Here is a 17,236-nt window from a genome sequence, read left to right on the forward strand (position 1 = left end):
AAGCATTTTTCTGTAACTGAATAAACCGGAAGTTCCAATATTCTGGGCCGGAAGTGAGCATTTAAATAGATATACCTATTTAGAAACTTTATTTATCATCAAGATTTTGTAAATTATAAACCTGCGTACTAAGTTTAGATATTTTGTAATACATTTTAAGAATCTGGTGTTAGTTTTTTTCCCTTAATTTCGTATTTAGTTTGGCGCAGAGGGTATTCGATGTTGAATGTATGTGTTGCTGCTTTGTCGATCAGCGTTGACAAAGTGCTTGATTTGAAAGCTATGTCACATTTTTGCATCATTTTCAACAAAATAAACAGAATGGCATGCAATCTTCAGCACGACATATGTAAAGTGTAATATAATTGTTCTGCAAATTATAAAGAAGCAGCTTCGGGTATGGAAGCAGTTGGTGCTTATTCCCTGTTTGAATGATCTATTATATTATGAAAGCTATATATGGCAAAGATTCGGTCAAGAAAGTGGAATGCATTGAACATGTATAGAAAAGGGTTGGTAGTGGACTACGAAAAGTAAAAAACTCCGCTCCTGAATTGAAAGGAAAAGGTAAACTGACTGATTCTTTTATTGATAAACTGCAGAATTAGGGATTGCAATTAGAAGTCATGTTTGAAACTTAATTGAGATGCAGCAGGTTGTACTAACTGCTTGTTCCATTGTAGCTCTTCTTTGAAGCCAATGCCCTCCTCAATATTCAATGAATTGGTGCAACTATGAATGTGTGATTGCAGAAATCAGGAAAAAAATCAGAAAGGAAAAAAAAAAAAAAAAAAAAAACCTCTGGTATATCAATATATATTTTGAATTTAATTAAACCTACATATATGGAGTTGACTATATAAACAAGAGTTATTAAAAAGTGTCTACATGGCAAAACTCAAAATATCAAGGAATGTTTTAATGGCATTTTATTGCAAATTGTTCCGAAAGAAACATTCATAAACTTGCGAATATTAATGCTTGGAGCAAATTTAAGTGTTGTGTTATTTAATGATGGATTTATAGGTTTGCTTGAAGCATTTTCAAGGTTAGGTATGTGCCCTGAATTTTACACTGAGCAGGGAATTCGAAAACTTGATAAAGTGCAAAATCATGACTTTTGGTGGCATTCCACAAGTTTTACAAAACCCAAAGAAAAATTACGCTTTGTTCGAAAGAAAAATTGCAAAGTGTGGGAAGAAAAAACAAGGTGTTAAGTTACAAAGCAGGGGAATTTTAATTGTCAGGGATGCTTCTTTCACTAAGAAATTGTTTTATGAAAACTTTAAACTTGTTTTCTGAAAAATGTTTTTCTGTAAATATTGCCAATGGTAACAGCCATAACTCGAAATTTTATGGATAAAATTTAATGATACTTTCTATACATGTTTCATATAATCTGATGCAAAAGATTTTAGAAATATTAATTAGAAGTTGAATTGTTACTTTTTATTTTTACATTTTGGATGCAATAATAGGTGTTGGTGTATTTAATTACGGCAAAGCATACTAGGGCTATCTGCCTAAGGAAAAAGATGCCTTTCGTGGAGGATTTTATAAAGGAAACTGGCTCGTATACACGTTACACATGGGGAAAACCACGAAAACACCCATGCAGCCAGCCCGTTCGCGGGATTCGAACTTCGGACCGAACTACCAGTGTTCAGCGACTTTACCGCTCGGCCGCTGGTGGGCTGCAATAATGGGAAAATATACAGTAAATACTATACATTTTGACATACCTCAGGAATATATGAATATTTCTTAATTATTTTGCTTCATTGCATACAAAACAAGTGTAAATTTAATACAAATTAAAAAAACTGCATATTTATATATACATTGTTCACCGTGGTTGTTGCAGTAAAGGCAAAATTTAAGCAAAAATTACCCTTTTTTTTTCATTATTTTTCAAAATTAAAATTACTTAGCATTACGTTTTAAATTGTTTTCACTCATTAATATGCTTATCTTCAAATTAATACGTTTATAGTTAAAATAAAAACCATTTTTAAAATAATGGTACCCGAACGAGGTCGGATACCTTAACAGTTGGAAGATTCGGATTTCGAATTACGGCGAAGGATCGCTGACTTCCTGTGTTTATCGTTTTGAAAAATCTAACAGACTACAAATGGCTTTCAACTAAAAATGTGGTGGAAATAATTCCCAACCATCTGGCGAATGCGCCTCCTCTGTTACCAGTCCCCCTTAAATAGCCAAAAATGTAAAGAACTTTCACCTTCCTCTCATAGTGTGCTTTTGCGTTGTAATTGATAGCAGACGTCTGGATAGTAAGTGGAAGATCTGGTGCTCGAACAGGGACGTAGCTAAAGGGAGGCTTCTGTTCCTGGGCGTAGAATTCGGGGGCGGGCGCCAAACTGATGTTACGAAATTTTAGAATTAAATGTTTTCCATTCTAGGCAAATAAGAGGGGGCGAGAAATCTTCAGCTATCTCCGGGCGCTGAAAACCCTAGTTACGACTCTGTGCGTGAATCCCGGCAATAGCCTAGCTGATTTTTCGTTATTTCCTGCTTCGAAAAGAAAAGTAGACTGTACTAAACAAGGATCTGTAATATTATGTATTTTACTGATTAATTTTTTAAGTCAGAAACTCTGCAACTTTATAAAAGACAGCGCAAAGTCGTGAACAAAATTATATAAAAATAAAATAAATACTACTATGATTATGACGCACTGAGAAAACGGTGTAGCACCAGGGTGCCTGGGTCAAGGACCCTACCCCTTGTAAAACAGATATGTTATTTCGAATACTGTCATGAGTAACTAGTATATATTTAGAATTTATATATAATATATATATAATTAAATCATGTTTTTAATATTTTTAAAAATTATGAGAATAGAGATAAGAGATAAATTAAAGGATAAATTTCTAAAAAGACTAAAGTGTCCGTCAATTTCAATAGACCTTAAGTGCTATCTGGGAAGGCCGAGAAAGGAAGAATGAGCTGGCTATAGCGTGATGCAGAAAAAACATTCGTATAAATAATAGGCAAAGTAGTGCGAGTTTCTTGGTGCACTAGTAATAATTAAACCTTAAATCTATAACACAATATTAAGAGGTACATATGAGATTAAATAAGTTATACAATATGGGTACTAAGTACAGCCATAGGCCGTTTACTATTATTTGGGTCATTAAAGTCGTAATCGTATAAAGAGGTTTTGAGAATTTTACTGCAAGGTGATATATAAAAGATTTAAGTCTTAAGGACCCATACACAGTCGAAGATACTTAGCGAGAATGTCCTGGGCATATACTAAGATACAAATTAGGAGAATGTTTTGGGAGTAGTGGGATGTTATGGAATTTGCTGAAGATACGGTAAGTAGGACGTACCATACACTGTCGATGCGACCTTGCGAAGACGTCTTGGGAGGGGACAATAAGCTGCAGAGAGGATGTGTTTGGAAAGTTACAGGGATATTTCAAGATGTCCGACTGTATGCGTTTAGGTCACGAGGAATATCCTCAAAACGTGGAAATAAATAATGAGTAATTAAATTCAAACAAGAGTGTACAGAAAAAATAAAATACTAATACATTTATTCTTCATGTGGCCCCCTCAAGGATTCCCGCATCAGGCGTACATTCAAAGGAACTACTTCTGTATATATTACTAAGTGCCATAAGAAATTTTACTCGACTAAAAGAGTAATGCTTGCTGATAATGCGATTATATTGTACGATAAAGTTAAAAGAAATGTTGTATAAATGAGCAGAATTTCCTGCTGATAACACGATTAGGTTTTATAAAAAACGTGCTTTCTTGTAAAAGCCGAGGTGTACTGAAGTTGAATTCTGAATGAATTTAAGCACTGCATATACAGTACATTCAATTTTGAAAGTGAAATCTTCAAAGAAACAGTAAATGTACACATTAATCTACATTTACTGTTTCTATGTATAAATGTACACCTTCTTGCTTACAATATACTATGTTGCTAATGACGTTCTTCTTAGTACATTGAATTTGTTTACGTATTTCATTTATATCTAGACCATATTAAGAAGCTTTTTTTAGTTAGATTCTGGATGCTAGTATAGATGTTTATTTCTAACTTTTCCAAAGTGCGAGTATTATTTATAAACACAGAACACTATTCATATTATTAAGTATTTTCACAAAAATTAGTCTAGACTCGTAAGAACTGGAAATCTCTTTGGTTATAATTTTCAGTCAGGATTCTGTTGCTAAAATGCTCCACCAATACCTTTGGGGTGCAATCTGCACAATATTGCTGCATCAAAGAGTGGTATTTATTCGTTTGCAATAAGACAATTAACTGCCAGATAATACTGAATTACGTTCATAGGATTGAAACCGCGTAGAATTGCCATGGCACAGGATCGACACTGCAGAACGGCGATACGGAGGAAAATGACAACGACACTGACATATAATCGACACTCCTATTCCGGCAGGCAGGCTGTCCATTGGATCCGGTGCCACGTTCTTGAAACATTGAGGTAGGTTTAAAAGCGATCGTGGTTGTTTCAAAGGACAGGTGCAAGGTAATTCTTCTTTTTGACATGGCGATGCAGTGAGGCATTCCTAGAATATCGTGCTAGGTTTGAGCATCTATGGTTGCTTGAAAGGATAGGAGCAAGGTAATTCGTCCCATTCGTATGCCGATCTGGTGCTACATTGTCATACTAGGGTTAGTTGTTCATGATTATTTTAAAGAACAGAAGAAAAGCAATTCGTCGCTTTGACATAGCTATCTTGTGCGGCATTCCTATAATTCGTGTTATGTTTAAGCGTCCATAGTTGTTCTAAAGAACAGAAGCATGATAATTTGTTTCTTGAACATGGCTATCTGGTGCCGCATTCCTAGAATATCGCGCTAGTTTTAAGCGTTTATGGTTATTTAAAAGAGCAAAAGAAAAGGAATTCGTCAGTTTGACATGGGGATCCTATACAACATCCGAAATTATGGAGATATGTTTAAGTATCCATGGCTGTTTTAAAGAACAGCAGCAAGGTACTTCGTTGCTTTACATGGCAACAATTTTTCGCAGTATGTATACGAAACTCGATGAGCAGATGCAAGTTTTCGAAGTCCTACTTTCGGTACACATATTAAACCACTTATACCGCGTTCATATCAAACTTCGATGAAACCATCCCTCATTTGTAAGAAATATTTAATCTAAAATGGAAACATGCTTCGAATAAATCAACACCTTGCTTCCCAAAGACTATCAAGCCCCTTTTTGCTTCGGAGTGGAACAGTACAGGAATCCGACAATCACTACGAACAAAATATACTATATACAAAATTACTCACACTTAAAAATATGCGTATTTGTTTCAAATTAAAAACCCTGTCTTAGCTAACCACGTTGTTTGAATAGTAAAAATTAATATATCAAATATATGAAATGAATTTAAATTATTTTATGATTCAGTTTTTTACTATAATATTTGTTCATAACTTTTTTTATATCTTGCTGTGCTAAAACAGACCTTTAGAAATATATCCTTTTCAAAATTTCTTCTGTAATACATAAAAATCTGTACAATTAATATGAGGGCGGGGGATGAAAGATGATGGAGTATTTTTAATTATCTTTTATACATAATTAGTATGACTTTTCTCTCTACGCATATTTATCTCTTATAATATCTAGGTCTATATACATGTGCATGTACACTGCGGGAGGGAAAAAAAAAAAAAAAAAGAGGATAGTTTTATATCTCCCGTTTTACAGGGCCGATTGACGAAATTCAATTTGCGATTTTTCTGTCTCGAAAGCGCGACTTTTTAGAGTATAGTCACTAATCCTCTGTTTACATTAATGATGTTTATTTTTCCATTTTCGTTGTCTTTTTCCCGTTTTGAATACTGATTTAATTTAAATAATACAATAAACTTTATCTCCAGAGTTAGATTTCTTCCTTTTAACTATTATAGATTACTCTTCTTTTCCCCCTCCTCAAAGCTTTAGATTAATCTGGATTCTGGCTCCAGTTTTATCACATAGGGAGTTGACTGTATATATAAAAATGAATCTTGTAGATGCAGCAGAATTTGGAAGTAGCATTTAGTCATATGACACCTGTCAAGCAAAAATTATAATTAGTAATATATTCACTTTAATCGGTGAAATACGAAATGTCCCATTTATGTAGGTGCAGAATTTATTGAGATATTATAGAACAAATTTACGGACTTAAATTACTTTCAGCCCAGTTATGACAGCAATTACAAAACAAAAGTTGATAGTTCGGCGAGATTCTTTAACAAATTAAAACTTTTGTTTGCAAAATTCTTTCATTAAAGAAAACTTTAAAACCAAAAATGCATATCTAGAATTAACATGAATAGTCTCTATAGCTATTTTTTTTTGGTTAAATTCCTTATATAACATGATATGAATAGTGTTTATTCCTGTAAATGTACGAGTTTAAACCTAAAAGATTTGCATAATGTGAAATATCTCATGCTCAGGAAATTGCAAGGAATGGTTCACTAAATTTCAAAGAACGTTCTGCTATGTAACAGCAATGAAGTAAAGATCTTATATGCTTGAGGTAAAAACATTACTATGAATGGATCAGACAAGAAACTGTAGACGTAAACATTTTCGCAAAATTTTCTTCGGAAGATTAATATTTCTTTTAGGATGTATGAAAGTTTTAGAAATTAAAGTATTGCTTCGAATATAAAATATTCATGTTTTTCCTCAAACCTACCTTTTCTGAAATACATATATGCAGCTTAATATTGAAAATGTAAATGATGATAATTTATCTCTCGCCCCTTAAATTATATCTTAAGGTAGGTCCACAAGTGTATGAGTGAGATCGTTTTATAAACCGTCTTGCCCCCCCCCTCAAAAACAAAACTTAATTTTTATTCATTTCATTCAATGTATAGGAAGATATTTATATTCTGGTGTTTATTTGAACGATATTTAAATGTTCCATCGGAAAAGATTCGTGGAAAATCATGCGAAAGAGGAAAGGAAGTTAAAGAGTTTTTTTTTTTTGGGGGGGGGGAATTTTATAATCCTTAAAATTCCACTAAACACAATAAAAATACGACCCAAATAACCTTGGATGTAAATAGTGTTTAATAAAATAATAAATAAAACTTACATAAATTTCTTCTCGAAGCAAATTTTTAAATCTCGCAATCATAAACTATTGTAGTAAGTTTTTTTTAGTGGAAAATCATAAAGGGATAGTCAACAGCATTTCGATGAATGTATATAATATTGTAATTACAATAAGGCACTGAAAAATAAAGATGACATTTCGATATTGAGAACAAACAACTTTTTAGAAATAATGACTATTCCTATCCCTCCTTTGAAACTGTTACAGAATGCGAATAGTAATGTTGCTCAGGATAATTAATTTATTGCTCTAATATTTTTTCTTTTGAAAAAGGGACGGGAGTAAAGATAATATGAAGTTCAAAGTGTTTACATCTGTTTATCAGTACATGGTTAGTAAATATTTTTAATATGTAGGACAATAATTAAGACACAATAACACGCCGAATAAATACTAATTCAGAAGTCAAACAACAAAAATCAGCGTTAATTCACAAAATTTTCACAGGACTAGTTTCGATGGTTTTACCGAACCATCATCTTCAGCTGCAAAACCGCAAATGAACAAGATAGGAAAAAATGTTTAGATAAGATAAGAAAGCCTGGACAAGAATAAGCAAGTGGCGCCATCTGTTGGCGAAACCAGAACTAAAACATAATTTCTCTAAAAGCCGAAGGCAAATTTGGATTGGAATTAGGATCGTTAACTAGAACAGAAAGATTTTTATGAATGTGAAATGCCTCCAGAAAATCCAGTTCTCCAATGGAAGATGTTTTTTGAATAATTTTGGCAGCAGAAAAATTGAAAGTGTGATTTTCGGACCAACAATGTTGAGCAACAGAAGACTTCTGTGTTTCCTTTTTTCTAACATATGCCTCATGTTCTTTGACGCGAAATTTTAAGGCTCTCTTAGTTTAGCCAATGTAAATTAAACCGCACTGGCAAGGAATCCTATAAATACCCCAGGAATTCATATCCGGAATGGGGTCCTTGAGTATAGAAGTTGGAATTTTATTGACGGGAGAGTAAACAACCCGAAAGTTAAATTTCTGCAAAATATGTGCAACTTTATAGCTAATTGATCGAAAGAAGGGAATGACAACAGAATTTTTATAATCTCCTAAAATAAGAGTGTGGCTTTTAGTGTGTTGAGATGAGAATTTTTTAACTGCTTGATTAATAATGTTGGGTGAAAAGCCCCTGTCAATAGCTATTGCTTTTAAATAATTTAGTTCTTTATCAAGGGCTAGTTTGGAGGAGCAAACTTGAAGAGCACGGAAAACATAGAAATAAAATGAAGCTAACTTTTGTTTAGTCGGATGACATGATTTAAAGTGTGGTGGAAGGCAAACCGATGAAGGTTTACGGTAAACTGTAGTACTGAAGTTGGATGTGTTACGTGTGACCAGAATGTCGAGAAACGGAAGAGAATTGCAAGTCTCAAGTTCAAAAGTGAACTGAATAGCAGGATCAATAGAATTCATTGTTGAAAGAACTCTATTTAAATCATCTTTATTACCTTCAAACAGGGTAAAAGTATCGTCTACGTAGTGGAACCATGCCGGGAAGTTTAAAGTTTCAAACAATTTTCATTCATAATAATGCATGTACTCGTAGATATCAGCCAGGATGGGACTGAGGGGGCTTCCCATGGCTAATCCCTCAGTTTGCTTGTAATATTTATTTTAAAAAATAAAATGTGTTTGTTTCAAACAGAGTTGAGTGAGAGAAATTAGCTCATCAATTTCGATGCAAGAGAAATGAAATTCGCGAAGTCTGGTTTCTAGACATCTTAATGCACCCTCCACTGGGACATTGGTGAATAATGATTTTACATCAAAAGAAACCATAAGTGAATTACGAGGAGAAATGTTTTTAACCTTTTTTACAAACTCTATTGAATTTTTTATGGTGTAAATGTTATTATCTAATAGATTGGAAAATCTAGAAACTAAATATTTAGCTAATGGATACGAGGCAGTACCTAAATTTGATACAATAGGGCGGAAAGGAATACCACTTTTATGAATTTTGGGAAGAGCATATAATCTGGCACAATTCGCAACAGATGGGATAAGCGAATGTTTCAAGTTGCTTGAAATGATTTGCGAAGATTTGATCGCAGTTTTTATTTTGGATAAGTCCGAAGGTGAAGGATCTTTAGGGATCGGATTATATGGTCCTTCGTTTAAGAGTTTTAGTTCTGGTTTCGCCAACAATTTAATTAACAACAGTTCTGGTTTAGAAATTATGTTTTAGTTCTGGTTTCGCCAACAGATGGCGCCACTTGCTTATTCTTGTCCAGGCTTTCTTATCTTATCTAAACATTTTTTCCTATCTTGTTCATTTGCGGTTTTGCAGCTGAAGATGATGGTTCGGTAAAACCATCGAAACTAGTCCTGTGAAAATTTTGTGAATTAACGCTGATTTTTGTTGTTTGACTTCTGAATTAGTATTTATTCGGCGTGTTATTGTGTCTTAATTATAGAAGCCCCAAACAGGCTTACATTTTGCTTTCTTTTTTGCACGTGGTGTGGCCGCCATTTTGTGATTGTAGGAGTTTCGGTGAGTACATTTTTGCAATTTTCAAGTTATGTTTGTGTTTTGTACATTTGGATATTGTGCTTTGCTTGTCTGATTTCATGCATTTTGCTTACAAACATTTTGTTTTCTATTCATTTCAGTGAGGGATTTTTCTACTATTTTGTGTGTACTTTATTATTGCTCAGTTAATTTAGTTTGATTTTCTGCATTGTTTATCATGCCTTCATCCGTTAATCGTTTCACTAAATTACGCCTGAAACGGCAAAAATTCCTGAATCATCTTGACTTTTTACTTAAATGTAAATGTAAAAAATTGATCCCCAATTTTATTCAAATCAAATCTAATCAAAAACCTTCGAGTCGCGTTTCAAGAATTCTGTTAAATTGCAAACTTGCCTTACTTCGGTCCGTGATAAGGGATACACGTCAACAATTGTCCAAAATTGAACATGAACTCTATAAGCTTCATCTGGAACTCGCTAAAACATATCCAAAATTTACTGCCCTTGAACAAAAGTCTTGGTCTAGAACGGAGAATGCAGTTAACCGTCATAAAAACACCCTTGCAGTTAAATTCGAAAAACTTCTTTTACAGTCTTCCAGTTCAAGTAGTTCAAAAAATCTTCCCATTGTAAACATCAAGCCAATAGTTAATATTTCTAATGTTAGTCTTTCAGAAGAACAAGAGAGAATTTTAAAATATAATTTTAACTTCTCACAAACCTGTAAACCCTCGATTCCAAAGATTTTGGCTCCTATCGAAAAAGCTTTCAAGTTCAGTAAAGTTTCAGATTCACAGAAAGAAATGATTAGGCATCTTATCGCTCATAATGTGAAATTCAATAATAAACCTTTGAAACCAAATCTAACTGCGAGAGAAAGAACTACAATGCGCGAGATTCATTCTAACCCGGATATTGTCATTTCAAAGGCCGACAAAGGTGGCCAGATAGTCGTCATGGATAAGAACACTTACATCGATGGTGTCACTAAACTCTTAAACGAAGGACCATATAATCCGATCCCTAAAGATCCTTCACCTTCGGACTTATCCAAAATAAAAACTGCGATCAAATCTTCGCAAATCATTTCAAGCAACTTAAAACATTCGCTTATCCCATCTGTTGCGAATTGTGCCAGATTATATGCTCTTCCCAAAATTCAAAAAAGTGGTATTCCTTTCCGCCCTATTGTATCAAATTTAGGTACTGCCTCGTATCCATTAGCTAAATATTTAGTTTCTAGATTTTCCACTCTATTAGACTATAACATTTACACCATAAAAAATTCAATAGAGTTTGTAAAAAAGGTTAAAAACATTTTTCCTCGTAATTTACTCATGGTTTCTTTTGATGTAAAATCATTATTCACTAATGTCCCAGTGGAGGGTGCATTAAGATGTCTAGAAACCAGACTTCGCGAATTTCATTTCTCTTGCATCGAAATTGATGAGCTAATTTCTCTCACTCAACTCTGTTTGAAACAAACACATTTTATTTTCCAAAATAAATATTACAAGCAAACTGAGGGATTAGCCATGGGAAGCCCCCTCAGTCCCATCCTGGCTGATATCTACGAGTACATGCATTATTATGAATGAAAATTGTTTGAAACTTTAAACTTCCCGGCATGGTTCCACTACGTAGACGATACTTTTACCCTGTTTGAAGGTAATAAAGATGATTTAAATAGAGTTCTTTCAACAATGAATTCTATTGATCCTGCTATTCAGTTCACTTTTGAACTTGAGACTTGCAATTCTCTTCCGTTTCTCGACATTCTGGTCACACGTAACACATCCAACTTCAGTACTACAGTTTACCGTAAACCTTCATCGGTTTGCCTTCCACCACACTTTAAATCATGTCATCCGACTAAACAAAAGTTAGCTTCATTTTATTCCTATGTTTTCCGTGCTCTTCAAGTTTGCTCCTCCAAACTAGCCCTTGATGAAGAACTAAATTATTTAAAAGCAATAGCTATTGACAGGGGCTTTTCACCCAACATTATTAATCAAGCAGTTAAAAAATTCTCATCTCAACACACTAAAAGCCACACTCTTATTTTAGGAGATTATAAAAATTCTGTTGTCATTCCCTTCTTTCCATCAATTAGCTATAAAGTTGCACATATTTTGCAGAAATTTAACTTTCGGGTTGTTTACTCTCCCGTCAATAAAATTCCAACTTCTATACTCAAGGACCCCATTCCGGATATGAATTCCTGGGGTATTTATAGGATTCCTTGCCAGTGCGGTTTAATTTACATTGGCCAAAGTAAGAGAGCCTTAAAATTTCGCGTCAAAGAACATGAGGCATATGTTAGAAAAAAGGAAACACAGAAGTCTTCTGTTGCTCAACATTGTTGGTCCGAAAATCACACTTTCAATTTTTCTGCTGCCAAAATTATTCAAAAAACATCTTCCATTGGAGAACTGGATTTTCTGGAGGCATTTCACATTCATAAAAATCTTTCTGTTCTAGTTAACGATCCTAATTCCAATCCAAATTTGCCTTCGGCTTTTAGAGAAATTATGTTTTAGTTCTGGTTTCGCCAACAGATGGCGCCACTTGCTTATTCTTGTCCAGGCTTTCTTATTTTATCTAAACATTTTTTCCTATCTTGTTCATTTGCGGTTTTGCAGCTGAAGATGATGGTTCGGTAAAACCATCGAAACTAGTCCTGTGAAAATTTTGTGAATTAACGCTGATTTTTGTTGTTTGACTTCTGAATTAATGTAGGACAATATTTTACAAGTAGAAAATTGCCTGTAAAGTATAGTACAATTTTTTAAACAATCTTTTTTAATTCCAGAAAAAAGCACAACAGTTGGCAAAATTGAATGCAGAAGTATTCCTTAATGAAAGTAAGCTACAGAAAGAAGATTGGGATGCTATTTCCATGGCTCCTTCCTACAAAGTAGATACAGCAGTGGATAAAGAGGAACCTTTATACACACCTCTTCACAAATGGGCATTCAGGCATCAAGTTCCAGGGAAATGATCCAAATTTTAAGATAGAGCTATTTAACTGAACAACTAATTATAGCCTCTTTTCTCAAAACTAAAATAACAGATTTAAATATTCTTGAGAGATTATTATGCATAACTAATTTTTAAAACCAAGATTTCTTTTTGTACATGGCCCAGCACATGAATCTGACAGCTTTTAAATTAAGCAGATGAACTCTGTATCAGGTATAAGAAAAACATTTCAAACAGAAAAAAAGAATTATGTGACAAGCAAGAGAAAAAAAGGTGGATCAAGGCAGCTTAAAGACCAAGACTTCAGGAATGAAAAGAACGAGAGCAAAAAATTACTCTAATAGAATTGGTAAAGAAGTTTCAGATTCATCAAATAACAGAGGAAAAGGGGTTACACTTTGTTATTAGGGCCAAAATTAGACATCTGAATCACTGACGACATGGAGAGAGGAGTGAATTGTTATGTTTCAAATCTTGGCAAAATGCAACCAAGTTTTTGTGTCATACAATAACTGGTGATGAGAAATGGGCTCTATACAAGAATGTCAAATGAATAAAATATTACTTTTAAGTCAAGGAAATCTCCAGGATCCATTGCAAAACAAAGATTACATCCATAAAAGATTCTGCTATATATCTGACAGGATTTCAGAGAAATGATGTATCAGGATTTACGGCTGCCCAATCAAATGTTAAATAAGGAAATATGCTGACAACAGTTACCCCAGAAAAGCATCTATCACTGGCGAATCGCCAGGGAGTAACAGTTCTTCATAAAAATGGAAAATGTATTCAGTCTCAGAGAAAATTGAGAGTTACAAAAGCATGCTGTATAGGGTGGAATCTTATATAGCAATTCTTCTTCCATTCACCTAATATAACTATCTGTTTTGGTCGTTATGCAACTTTATTTGGAGACACGGTAGATGCACAAGATGCAGAAAGATGATGATGTAGAGGATTCTTCACTCTGAACTACAAACTTCTTCAGCAACAACAAAGAAGAATTCTGCATATGGGAGAAAACAGCTGAATTTGTAATTATATGCATTATATTAAGAAGTCAGTTTATAAAAATTGAAAACAAAAATTTATTCTATGTAACTAGTCTGTTATGGTGATCTCAATAATTTTTATGTCTACTATCCTATTGCTACAACTACAGTACAAAGTCCGTAATCTGGACTCGACGGGACTTCGGCGATTCCGGATTATAGATCATCAATTTAAATCTGGTAAGATGGCATGCAGAAATTATACAATTAAAAATATGAAACCGTAATTTGTGAAATAAAGAGAAATTATATTCTAAAGGGTATCAAAATTTACAACAACAACAGAAAAAAAAAAAAAAAAAAAAAGGCTTAATATTTATTTAACATTTCTTTCAATGTAAGTTGTTTCATTTTTTGTGCTAATACTTTCTCTTTAATTCTATAAACAGATGTAATTTTTTGTTCAGTTACAAAGTTCCACTGTTCAAGTCCTATAATTGCTGTGTCAGGAATACCGACTAACTTATCAATCGAAATTTTTTCGTTTTCAATAACCTCTCTGTCATCTTTCTATCGGGAGCGCGCATGGGTAAATGTTTTATGCACATGCGTAAGTTTGTGGCTTTGAGGTCCGGATTATAGATCATTCCGGATAATGGACGTCTGGATTACGGACTTTGTACTGTATAAGTTTTTTCTTTGAAAAAGTTGCTTCCTTAGAAAGTTTTTCTAGGCTTTGCAATACTTAACAAGTCTCTATTCTACTTACTGGATAACTGCAAATAATACATAAAATTTATAAACACATAAAAAATGAATAAATAATTAATTTTTCTTGGAAATGCCATCAAAATGCTTTCCACCTCACTCTAACATGCACATTCTTGCAGTGTAGCCTGGAAGTTCTGCATTTTTGAAGGATATGAATATTTTTAAAAATAAGATACATATACGTAAAGTATCTTGTAATAATTAATAATTCATAAATCTTGTAATGGTATTTTTTTGTAAAGCAAAAAGTTTCACTAAATACTGTATAAAACCACTAAGCTGCAGTATGTTAATAAATTTTTCTTGAAAAAAATGGTCTGTTTATTTATGTGGCCTATTGTATACTTGTGTGCAAAATTAATAGATTTTGCACATTATGTTAGATTTCTCAAAAACTGATCGACATAATCTACATTGTGATTTTGAATTGAAAATGAGTCTAGTATTTTGTACGGTCCTCTCTCATGGCCATACAGGGTTGTGCAGTGTAACACGAGGCAGTCAATCTTACTCCTACGTAGCAAGGATGTTTTCAACACCGAGATGGTGAAATGAAACTACCCTAAAGGTTAGGAGATCTGGCTGTCCAATCTATGCAGCAAATAGCCTGCTTTTCTGGTAACTGTTGACCAGTTGAGACTGACAAGTTTTGTCATCAGGATTTATATGCAAGCTACACAAGCTAAAGCTTATGGCCCCCCAAAATCATATTTGACACTGACATAAAATATCTGGACTTATAAATAAAGGGCCCCATATCTCAAATAGCTTAGGGCCTTATCAAGTCTAAATCCAGCTCTGGTTGTCATCCATAAACAAAAACACAAGACCATCTGCACCCCTGAAAAGCTGAACATAGGGCTCTCTGTACCTCATAGTAGTCACGAAGCACTTGTCAAATACATGCAGGGGTGTGTAACGGTACAATAAAATGGCTGCTCAAACCATCACACCTCCATCTTAGTAATGATCTTTTTCCCTGATGAGGGAGAGATGGTATGTTCCGGCTCTCTCCAGATACAGATATGATAAGAATCAGTATCCAGGCTGAATCTTGACTCATCTGGTAAAAAGCATAAAGCTTCATTAAAGTCTGGTCCAAAGCACATGTTGTCTGCACCATGTTAAATGCACTTTCTTGTGTGCTGGAGCAAGCGGGATACAAACAACGAATCTTCTGGCATATAGCCATATCTCACGAAATCTTCGAACAACTGTACACCATGAAACTTGGGTTAGAGTGGCAACATACAGTTCATCTCGTTGGCCAATCCATGCACAGAATGTCCTCACTTTTAAGGTAATTGTCAATTAGCTGAGTCCTATGTGGATGAGCATGGTCATCCATTATTAGAACAAAGGACCACCTGTCTCCCTCAAAAGTCAAACATAGGGTTCTAAGATCTCTCTATACCTAATAACAAACAGGGAGCCTTTGTCAAACATATGCAGGGGTGTATGATTACCCAACATAATGCCTGTTCAAATCCACCACCATAATGATTTTTTTCCTTGATGAGGAAGGGATGGTATTGTATTCAAGGCTCTCTCCAGATACAGGTATGCAGAGAATCAGTGTTTAGGCTGAATCCCAACTCGCCTCGTCCAAAGTCTATGTTGCCTACACCATGCATAGTGTGCTGCAGTGAGCGGGAAGCACACGAGTCTCCTGGCATGCAGCCCTATCTAAAGAAGCCCTTTGGCAACTGTAGATTGTGAATCATAAAGTCATAAAATTTTTTACATTTTAGTAGGCATTCACAGAAAATTACTACTCAGGAACTCACCATGTGTTTTGACCACCCCTTTGCCACACAGATACCATAAGATTATAAACATCCATGCCTTCTCTGGGATTCAAAGATAGGCCCATCAGTACGATAGTCAGCATCTCTAGCCACTACATTGGTTGGGTGGCTTCTGTATATGCAGTTGGTGGCAAATACTTGTTTTCACGATTAAAAAAATTTTTTTTTGGCTCAAGAATAGCCTAGAACAATTGCTGAATTTGGCATTATTATCAATGAAAAATAATTTATTTAACAAATGCCTGTTGTTTGGTCAGTAGACAATTGGCTCTCTAATATTTCACCACACAACAAGTAAAAGGAGATGGTGCAGGGCCTTCGTCCAAATGTAAAGCAGCCATTTCTTATACAGCCATACAAAGAGAACATGTAGGAAAGTCCACACTGTTAAAATAAAAAAGATGGGCACGGAGGCAATCGTGCCCAGTTAACATTCTAAAAGTTACAACTGCAGGCGTACGAGGTGAATCAGGAACATGTTGTAGCCTACATTCCAAGAGTCTAAAGAGTACATTCCAAGGTCTGTCATTGGAAAGATGCAAAGCTGTATCATGAAGAAAGTACCTGGAAGTCATATCTATTTCCAATTTAGCTGAATGAAATTGCAATTTCACAAGGGGTTTCTGAAGAACAGAAGATCCCTTCTTGGCAAGATAATAAGCCCTCTCATTTCCCTCAATGCCACAGTGGGAGGGGATCCACGGGAAGGACACCCTATTAAGAAAATTCTCAAGCAAAGTCCTGCATCTTAGGATGCAGGGGTTCTCAACCCCTTTATTAAAAGAAAGAGCCCACAGTGCAGAAACAGAATCAGAAATAGATCACAGTTTTTTTAAAGGAGTTTTGTCACATAAAATGTTGTTCAATTGATATAAGAATAGACTCCATGAAAGTGAATCATGAAATTTCCAACAGGAAGACAAACACACAAAAGTTCACTAAAGATGCCAGCTCTCGTGCCTTGCGAATAAAATGAAATCAATGAAAAATAACGCAAATGCTAAATTAAATAGTCTTGTACTTGTTTTTTTGTCCTAACGTC

General features: G+C 34.4%; 1 protein-coding gene across 2 annotated transcripts in view; it reads left to right on the top strand.

The window, feature by feature from the left end:
* Window positions 1–14,699, top strand: part of LOC118183618 (calcium homeostasis modulator protein-like) — a 74,148-nt gene extending 59,449 nt beyond the window's left edge. For both annotated transcript variants that reach the window (XM_085813474.1, XM_085813475.1), the window contains exon 5: window positions 12,451–14,699. In XM_085813474.1, the coding sequence (XP_085669600.1) occupies window positions 12,451–12,639 (189 nt within the window). In that variant the 3' untranslated portion in view covers window positions 12,640–14,699. The remainder of the gene's footprint in view (window positions 1–12,450) is intronic.
* Window positions 14,700–17,236: the final 2,537 nt, after the last annotated feature.

The sequence above is a fragment of the Stegodyphus dumicola genome, chromosome 3 (assembly GCF_044657685.1).
Source record: "Stegodyphus dumicola isolate Sdum_Otavi_A_Nest chromosome 3, ASM4465768v1".
Taxonomy (NCBI): Eukaryota; Metazoa; Arthropoda; class Arachnida; order Araneae; family Eresidae; genus Stegodyphus; species Stegodyphus dumicola.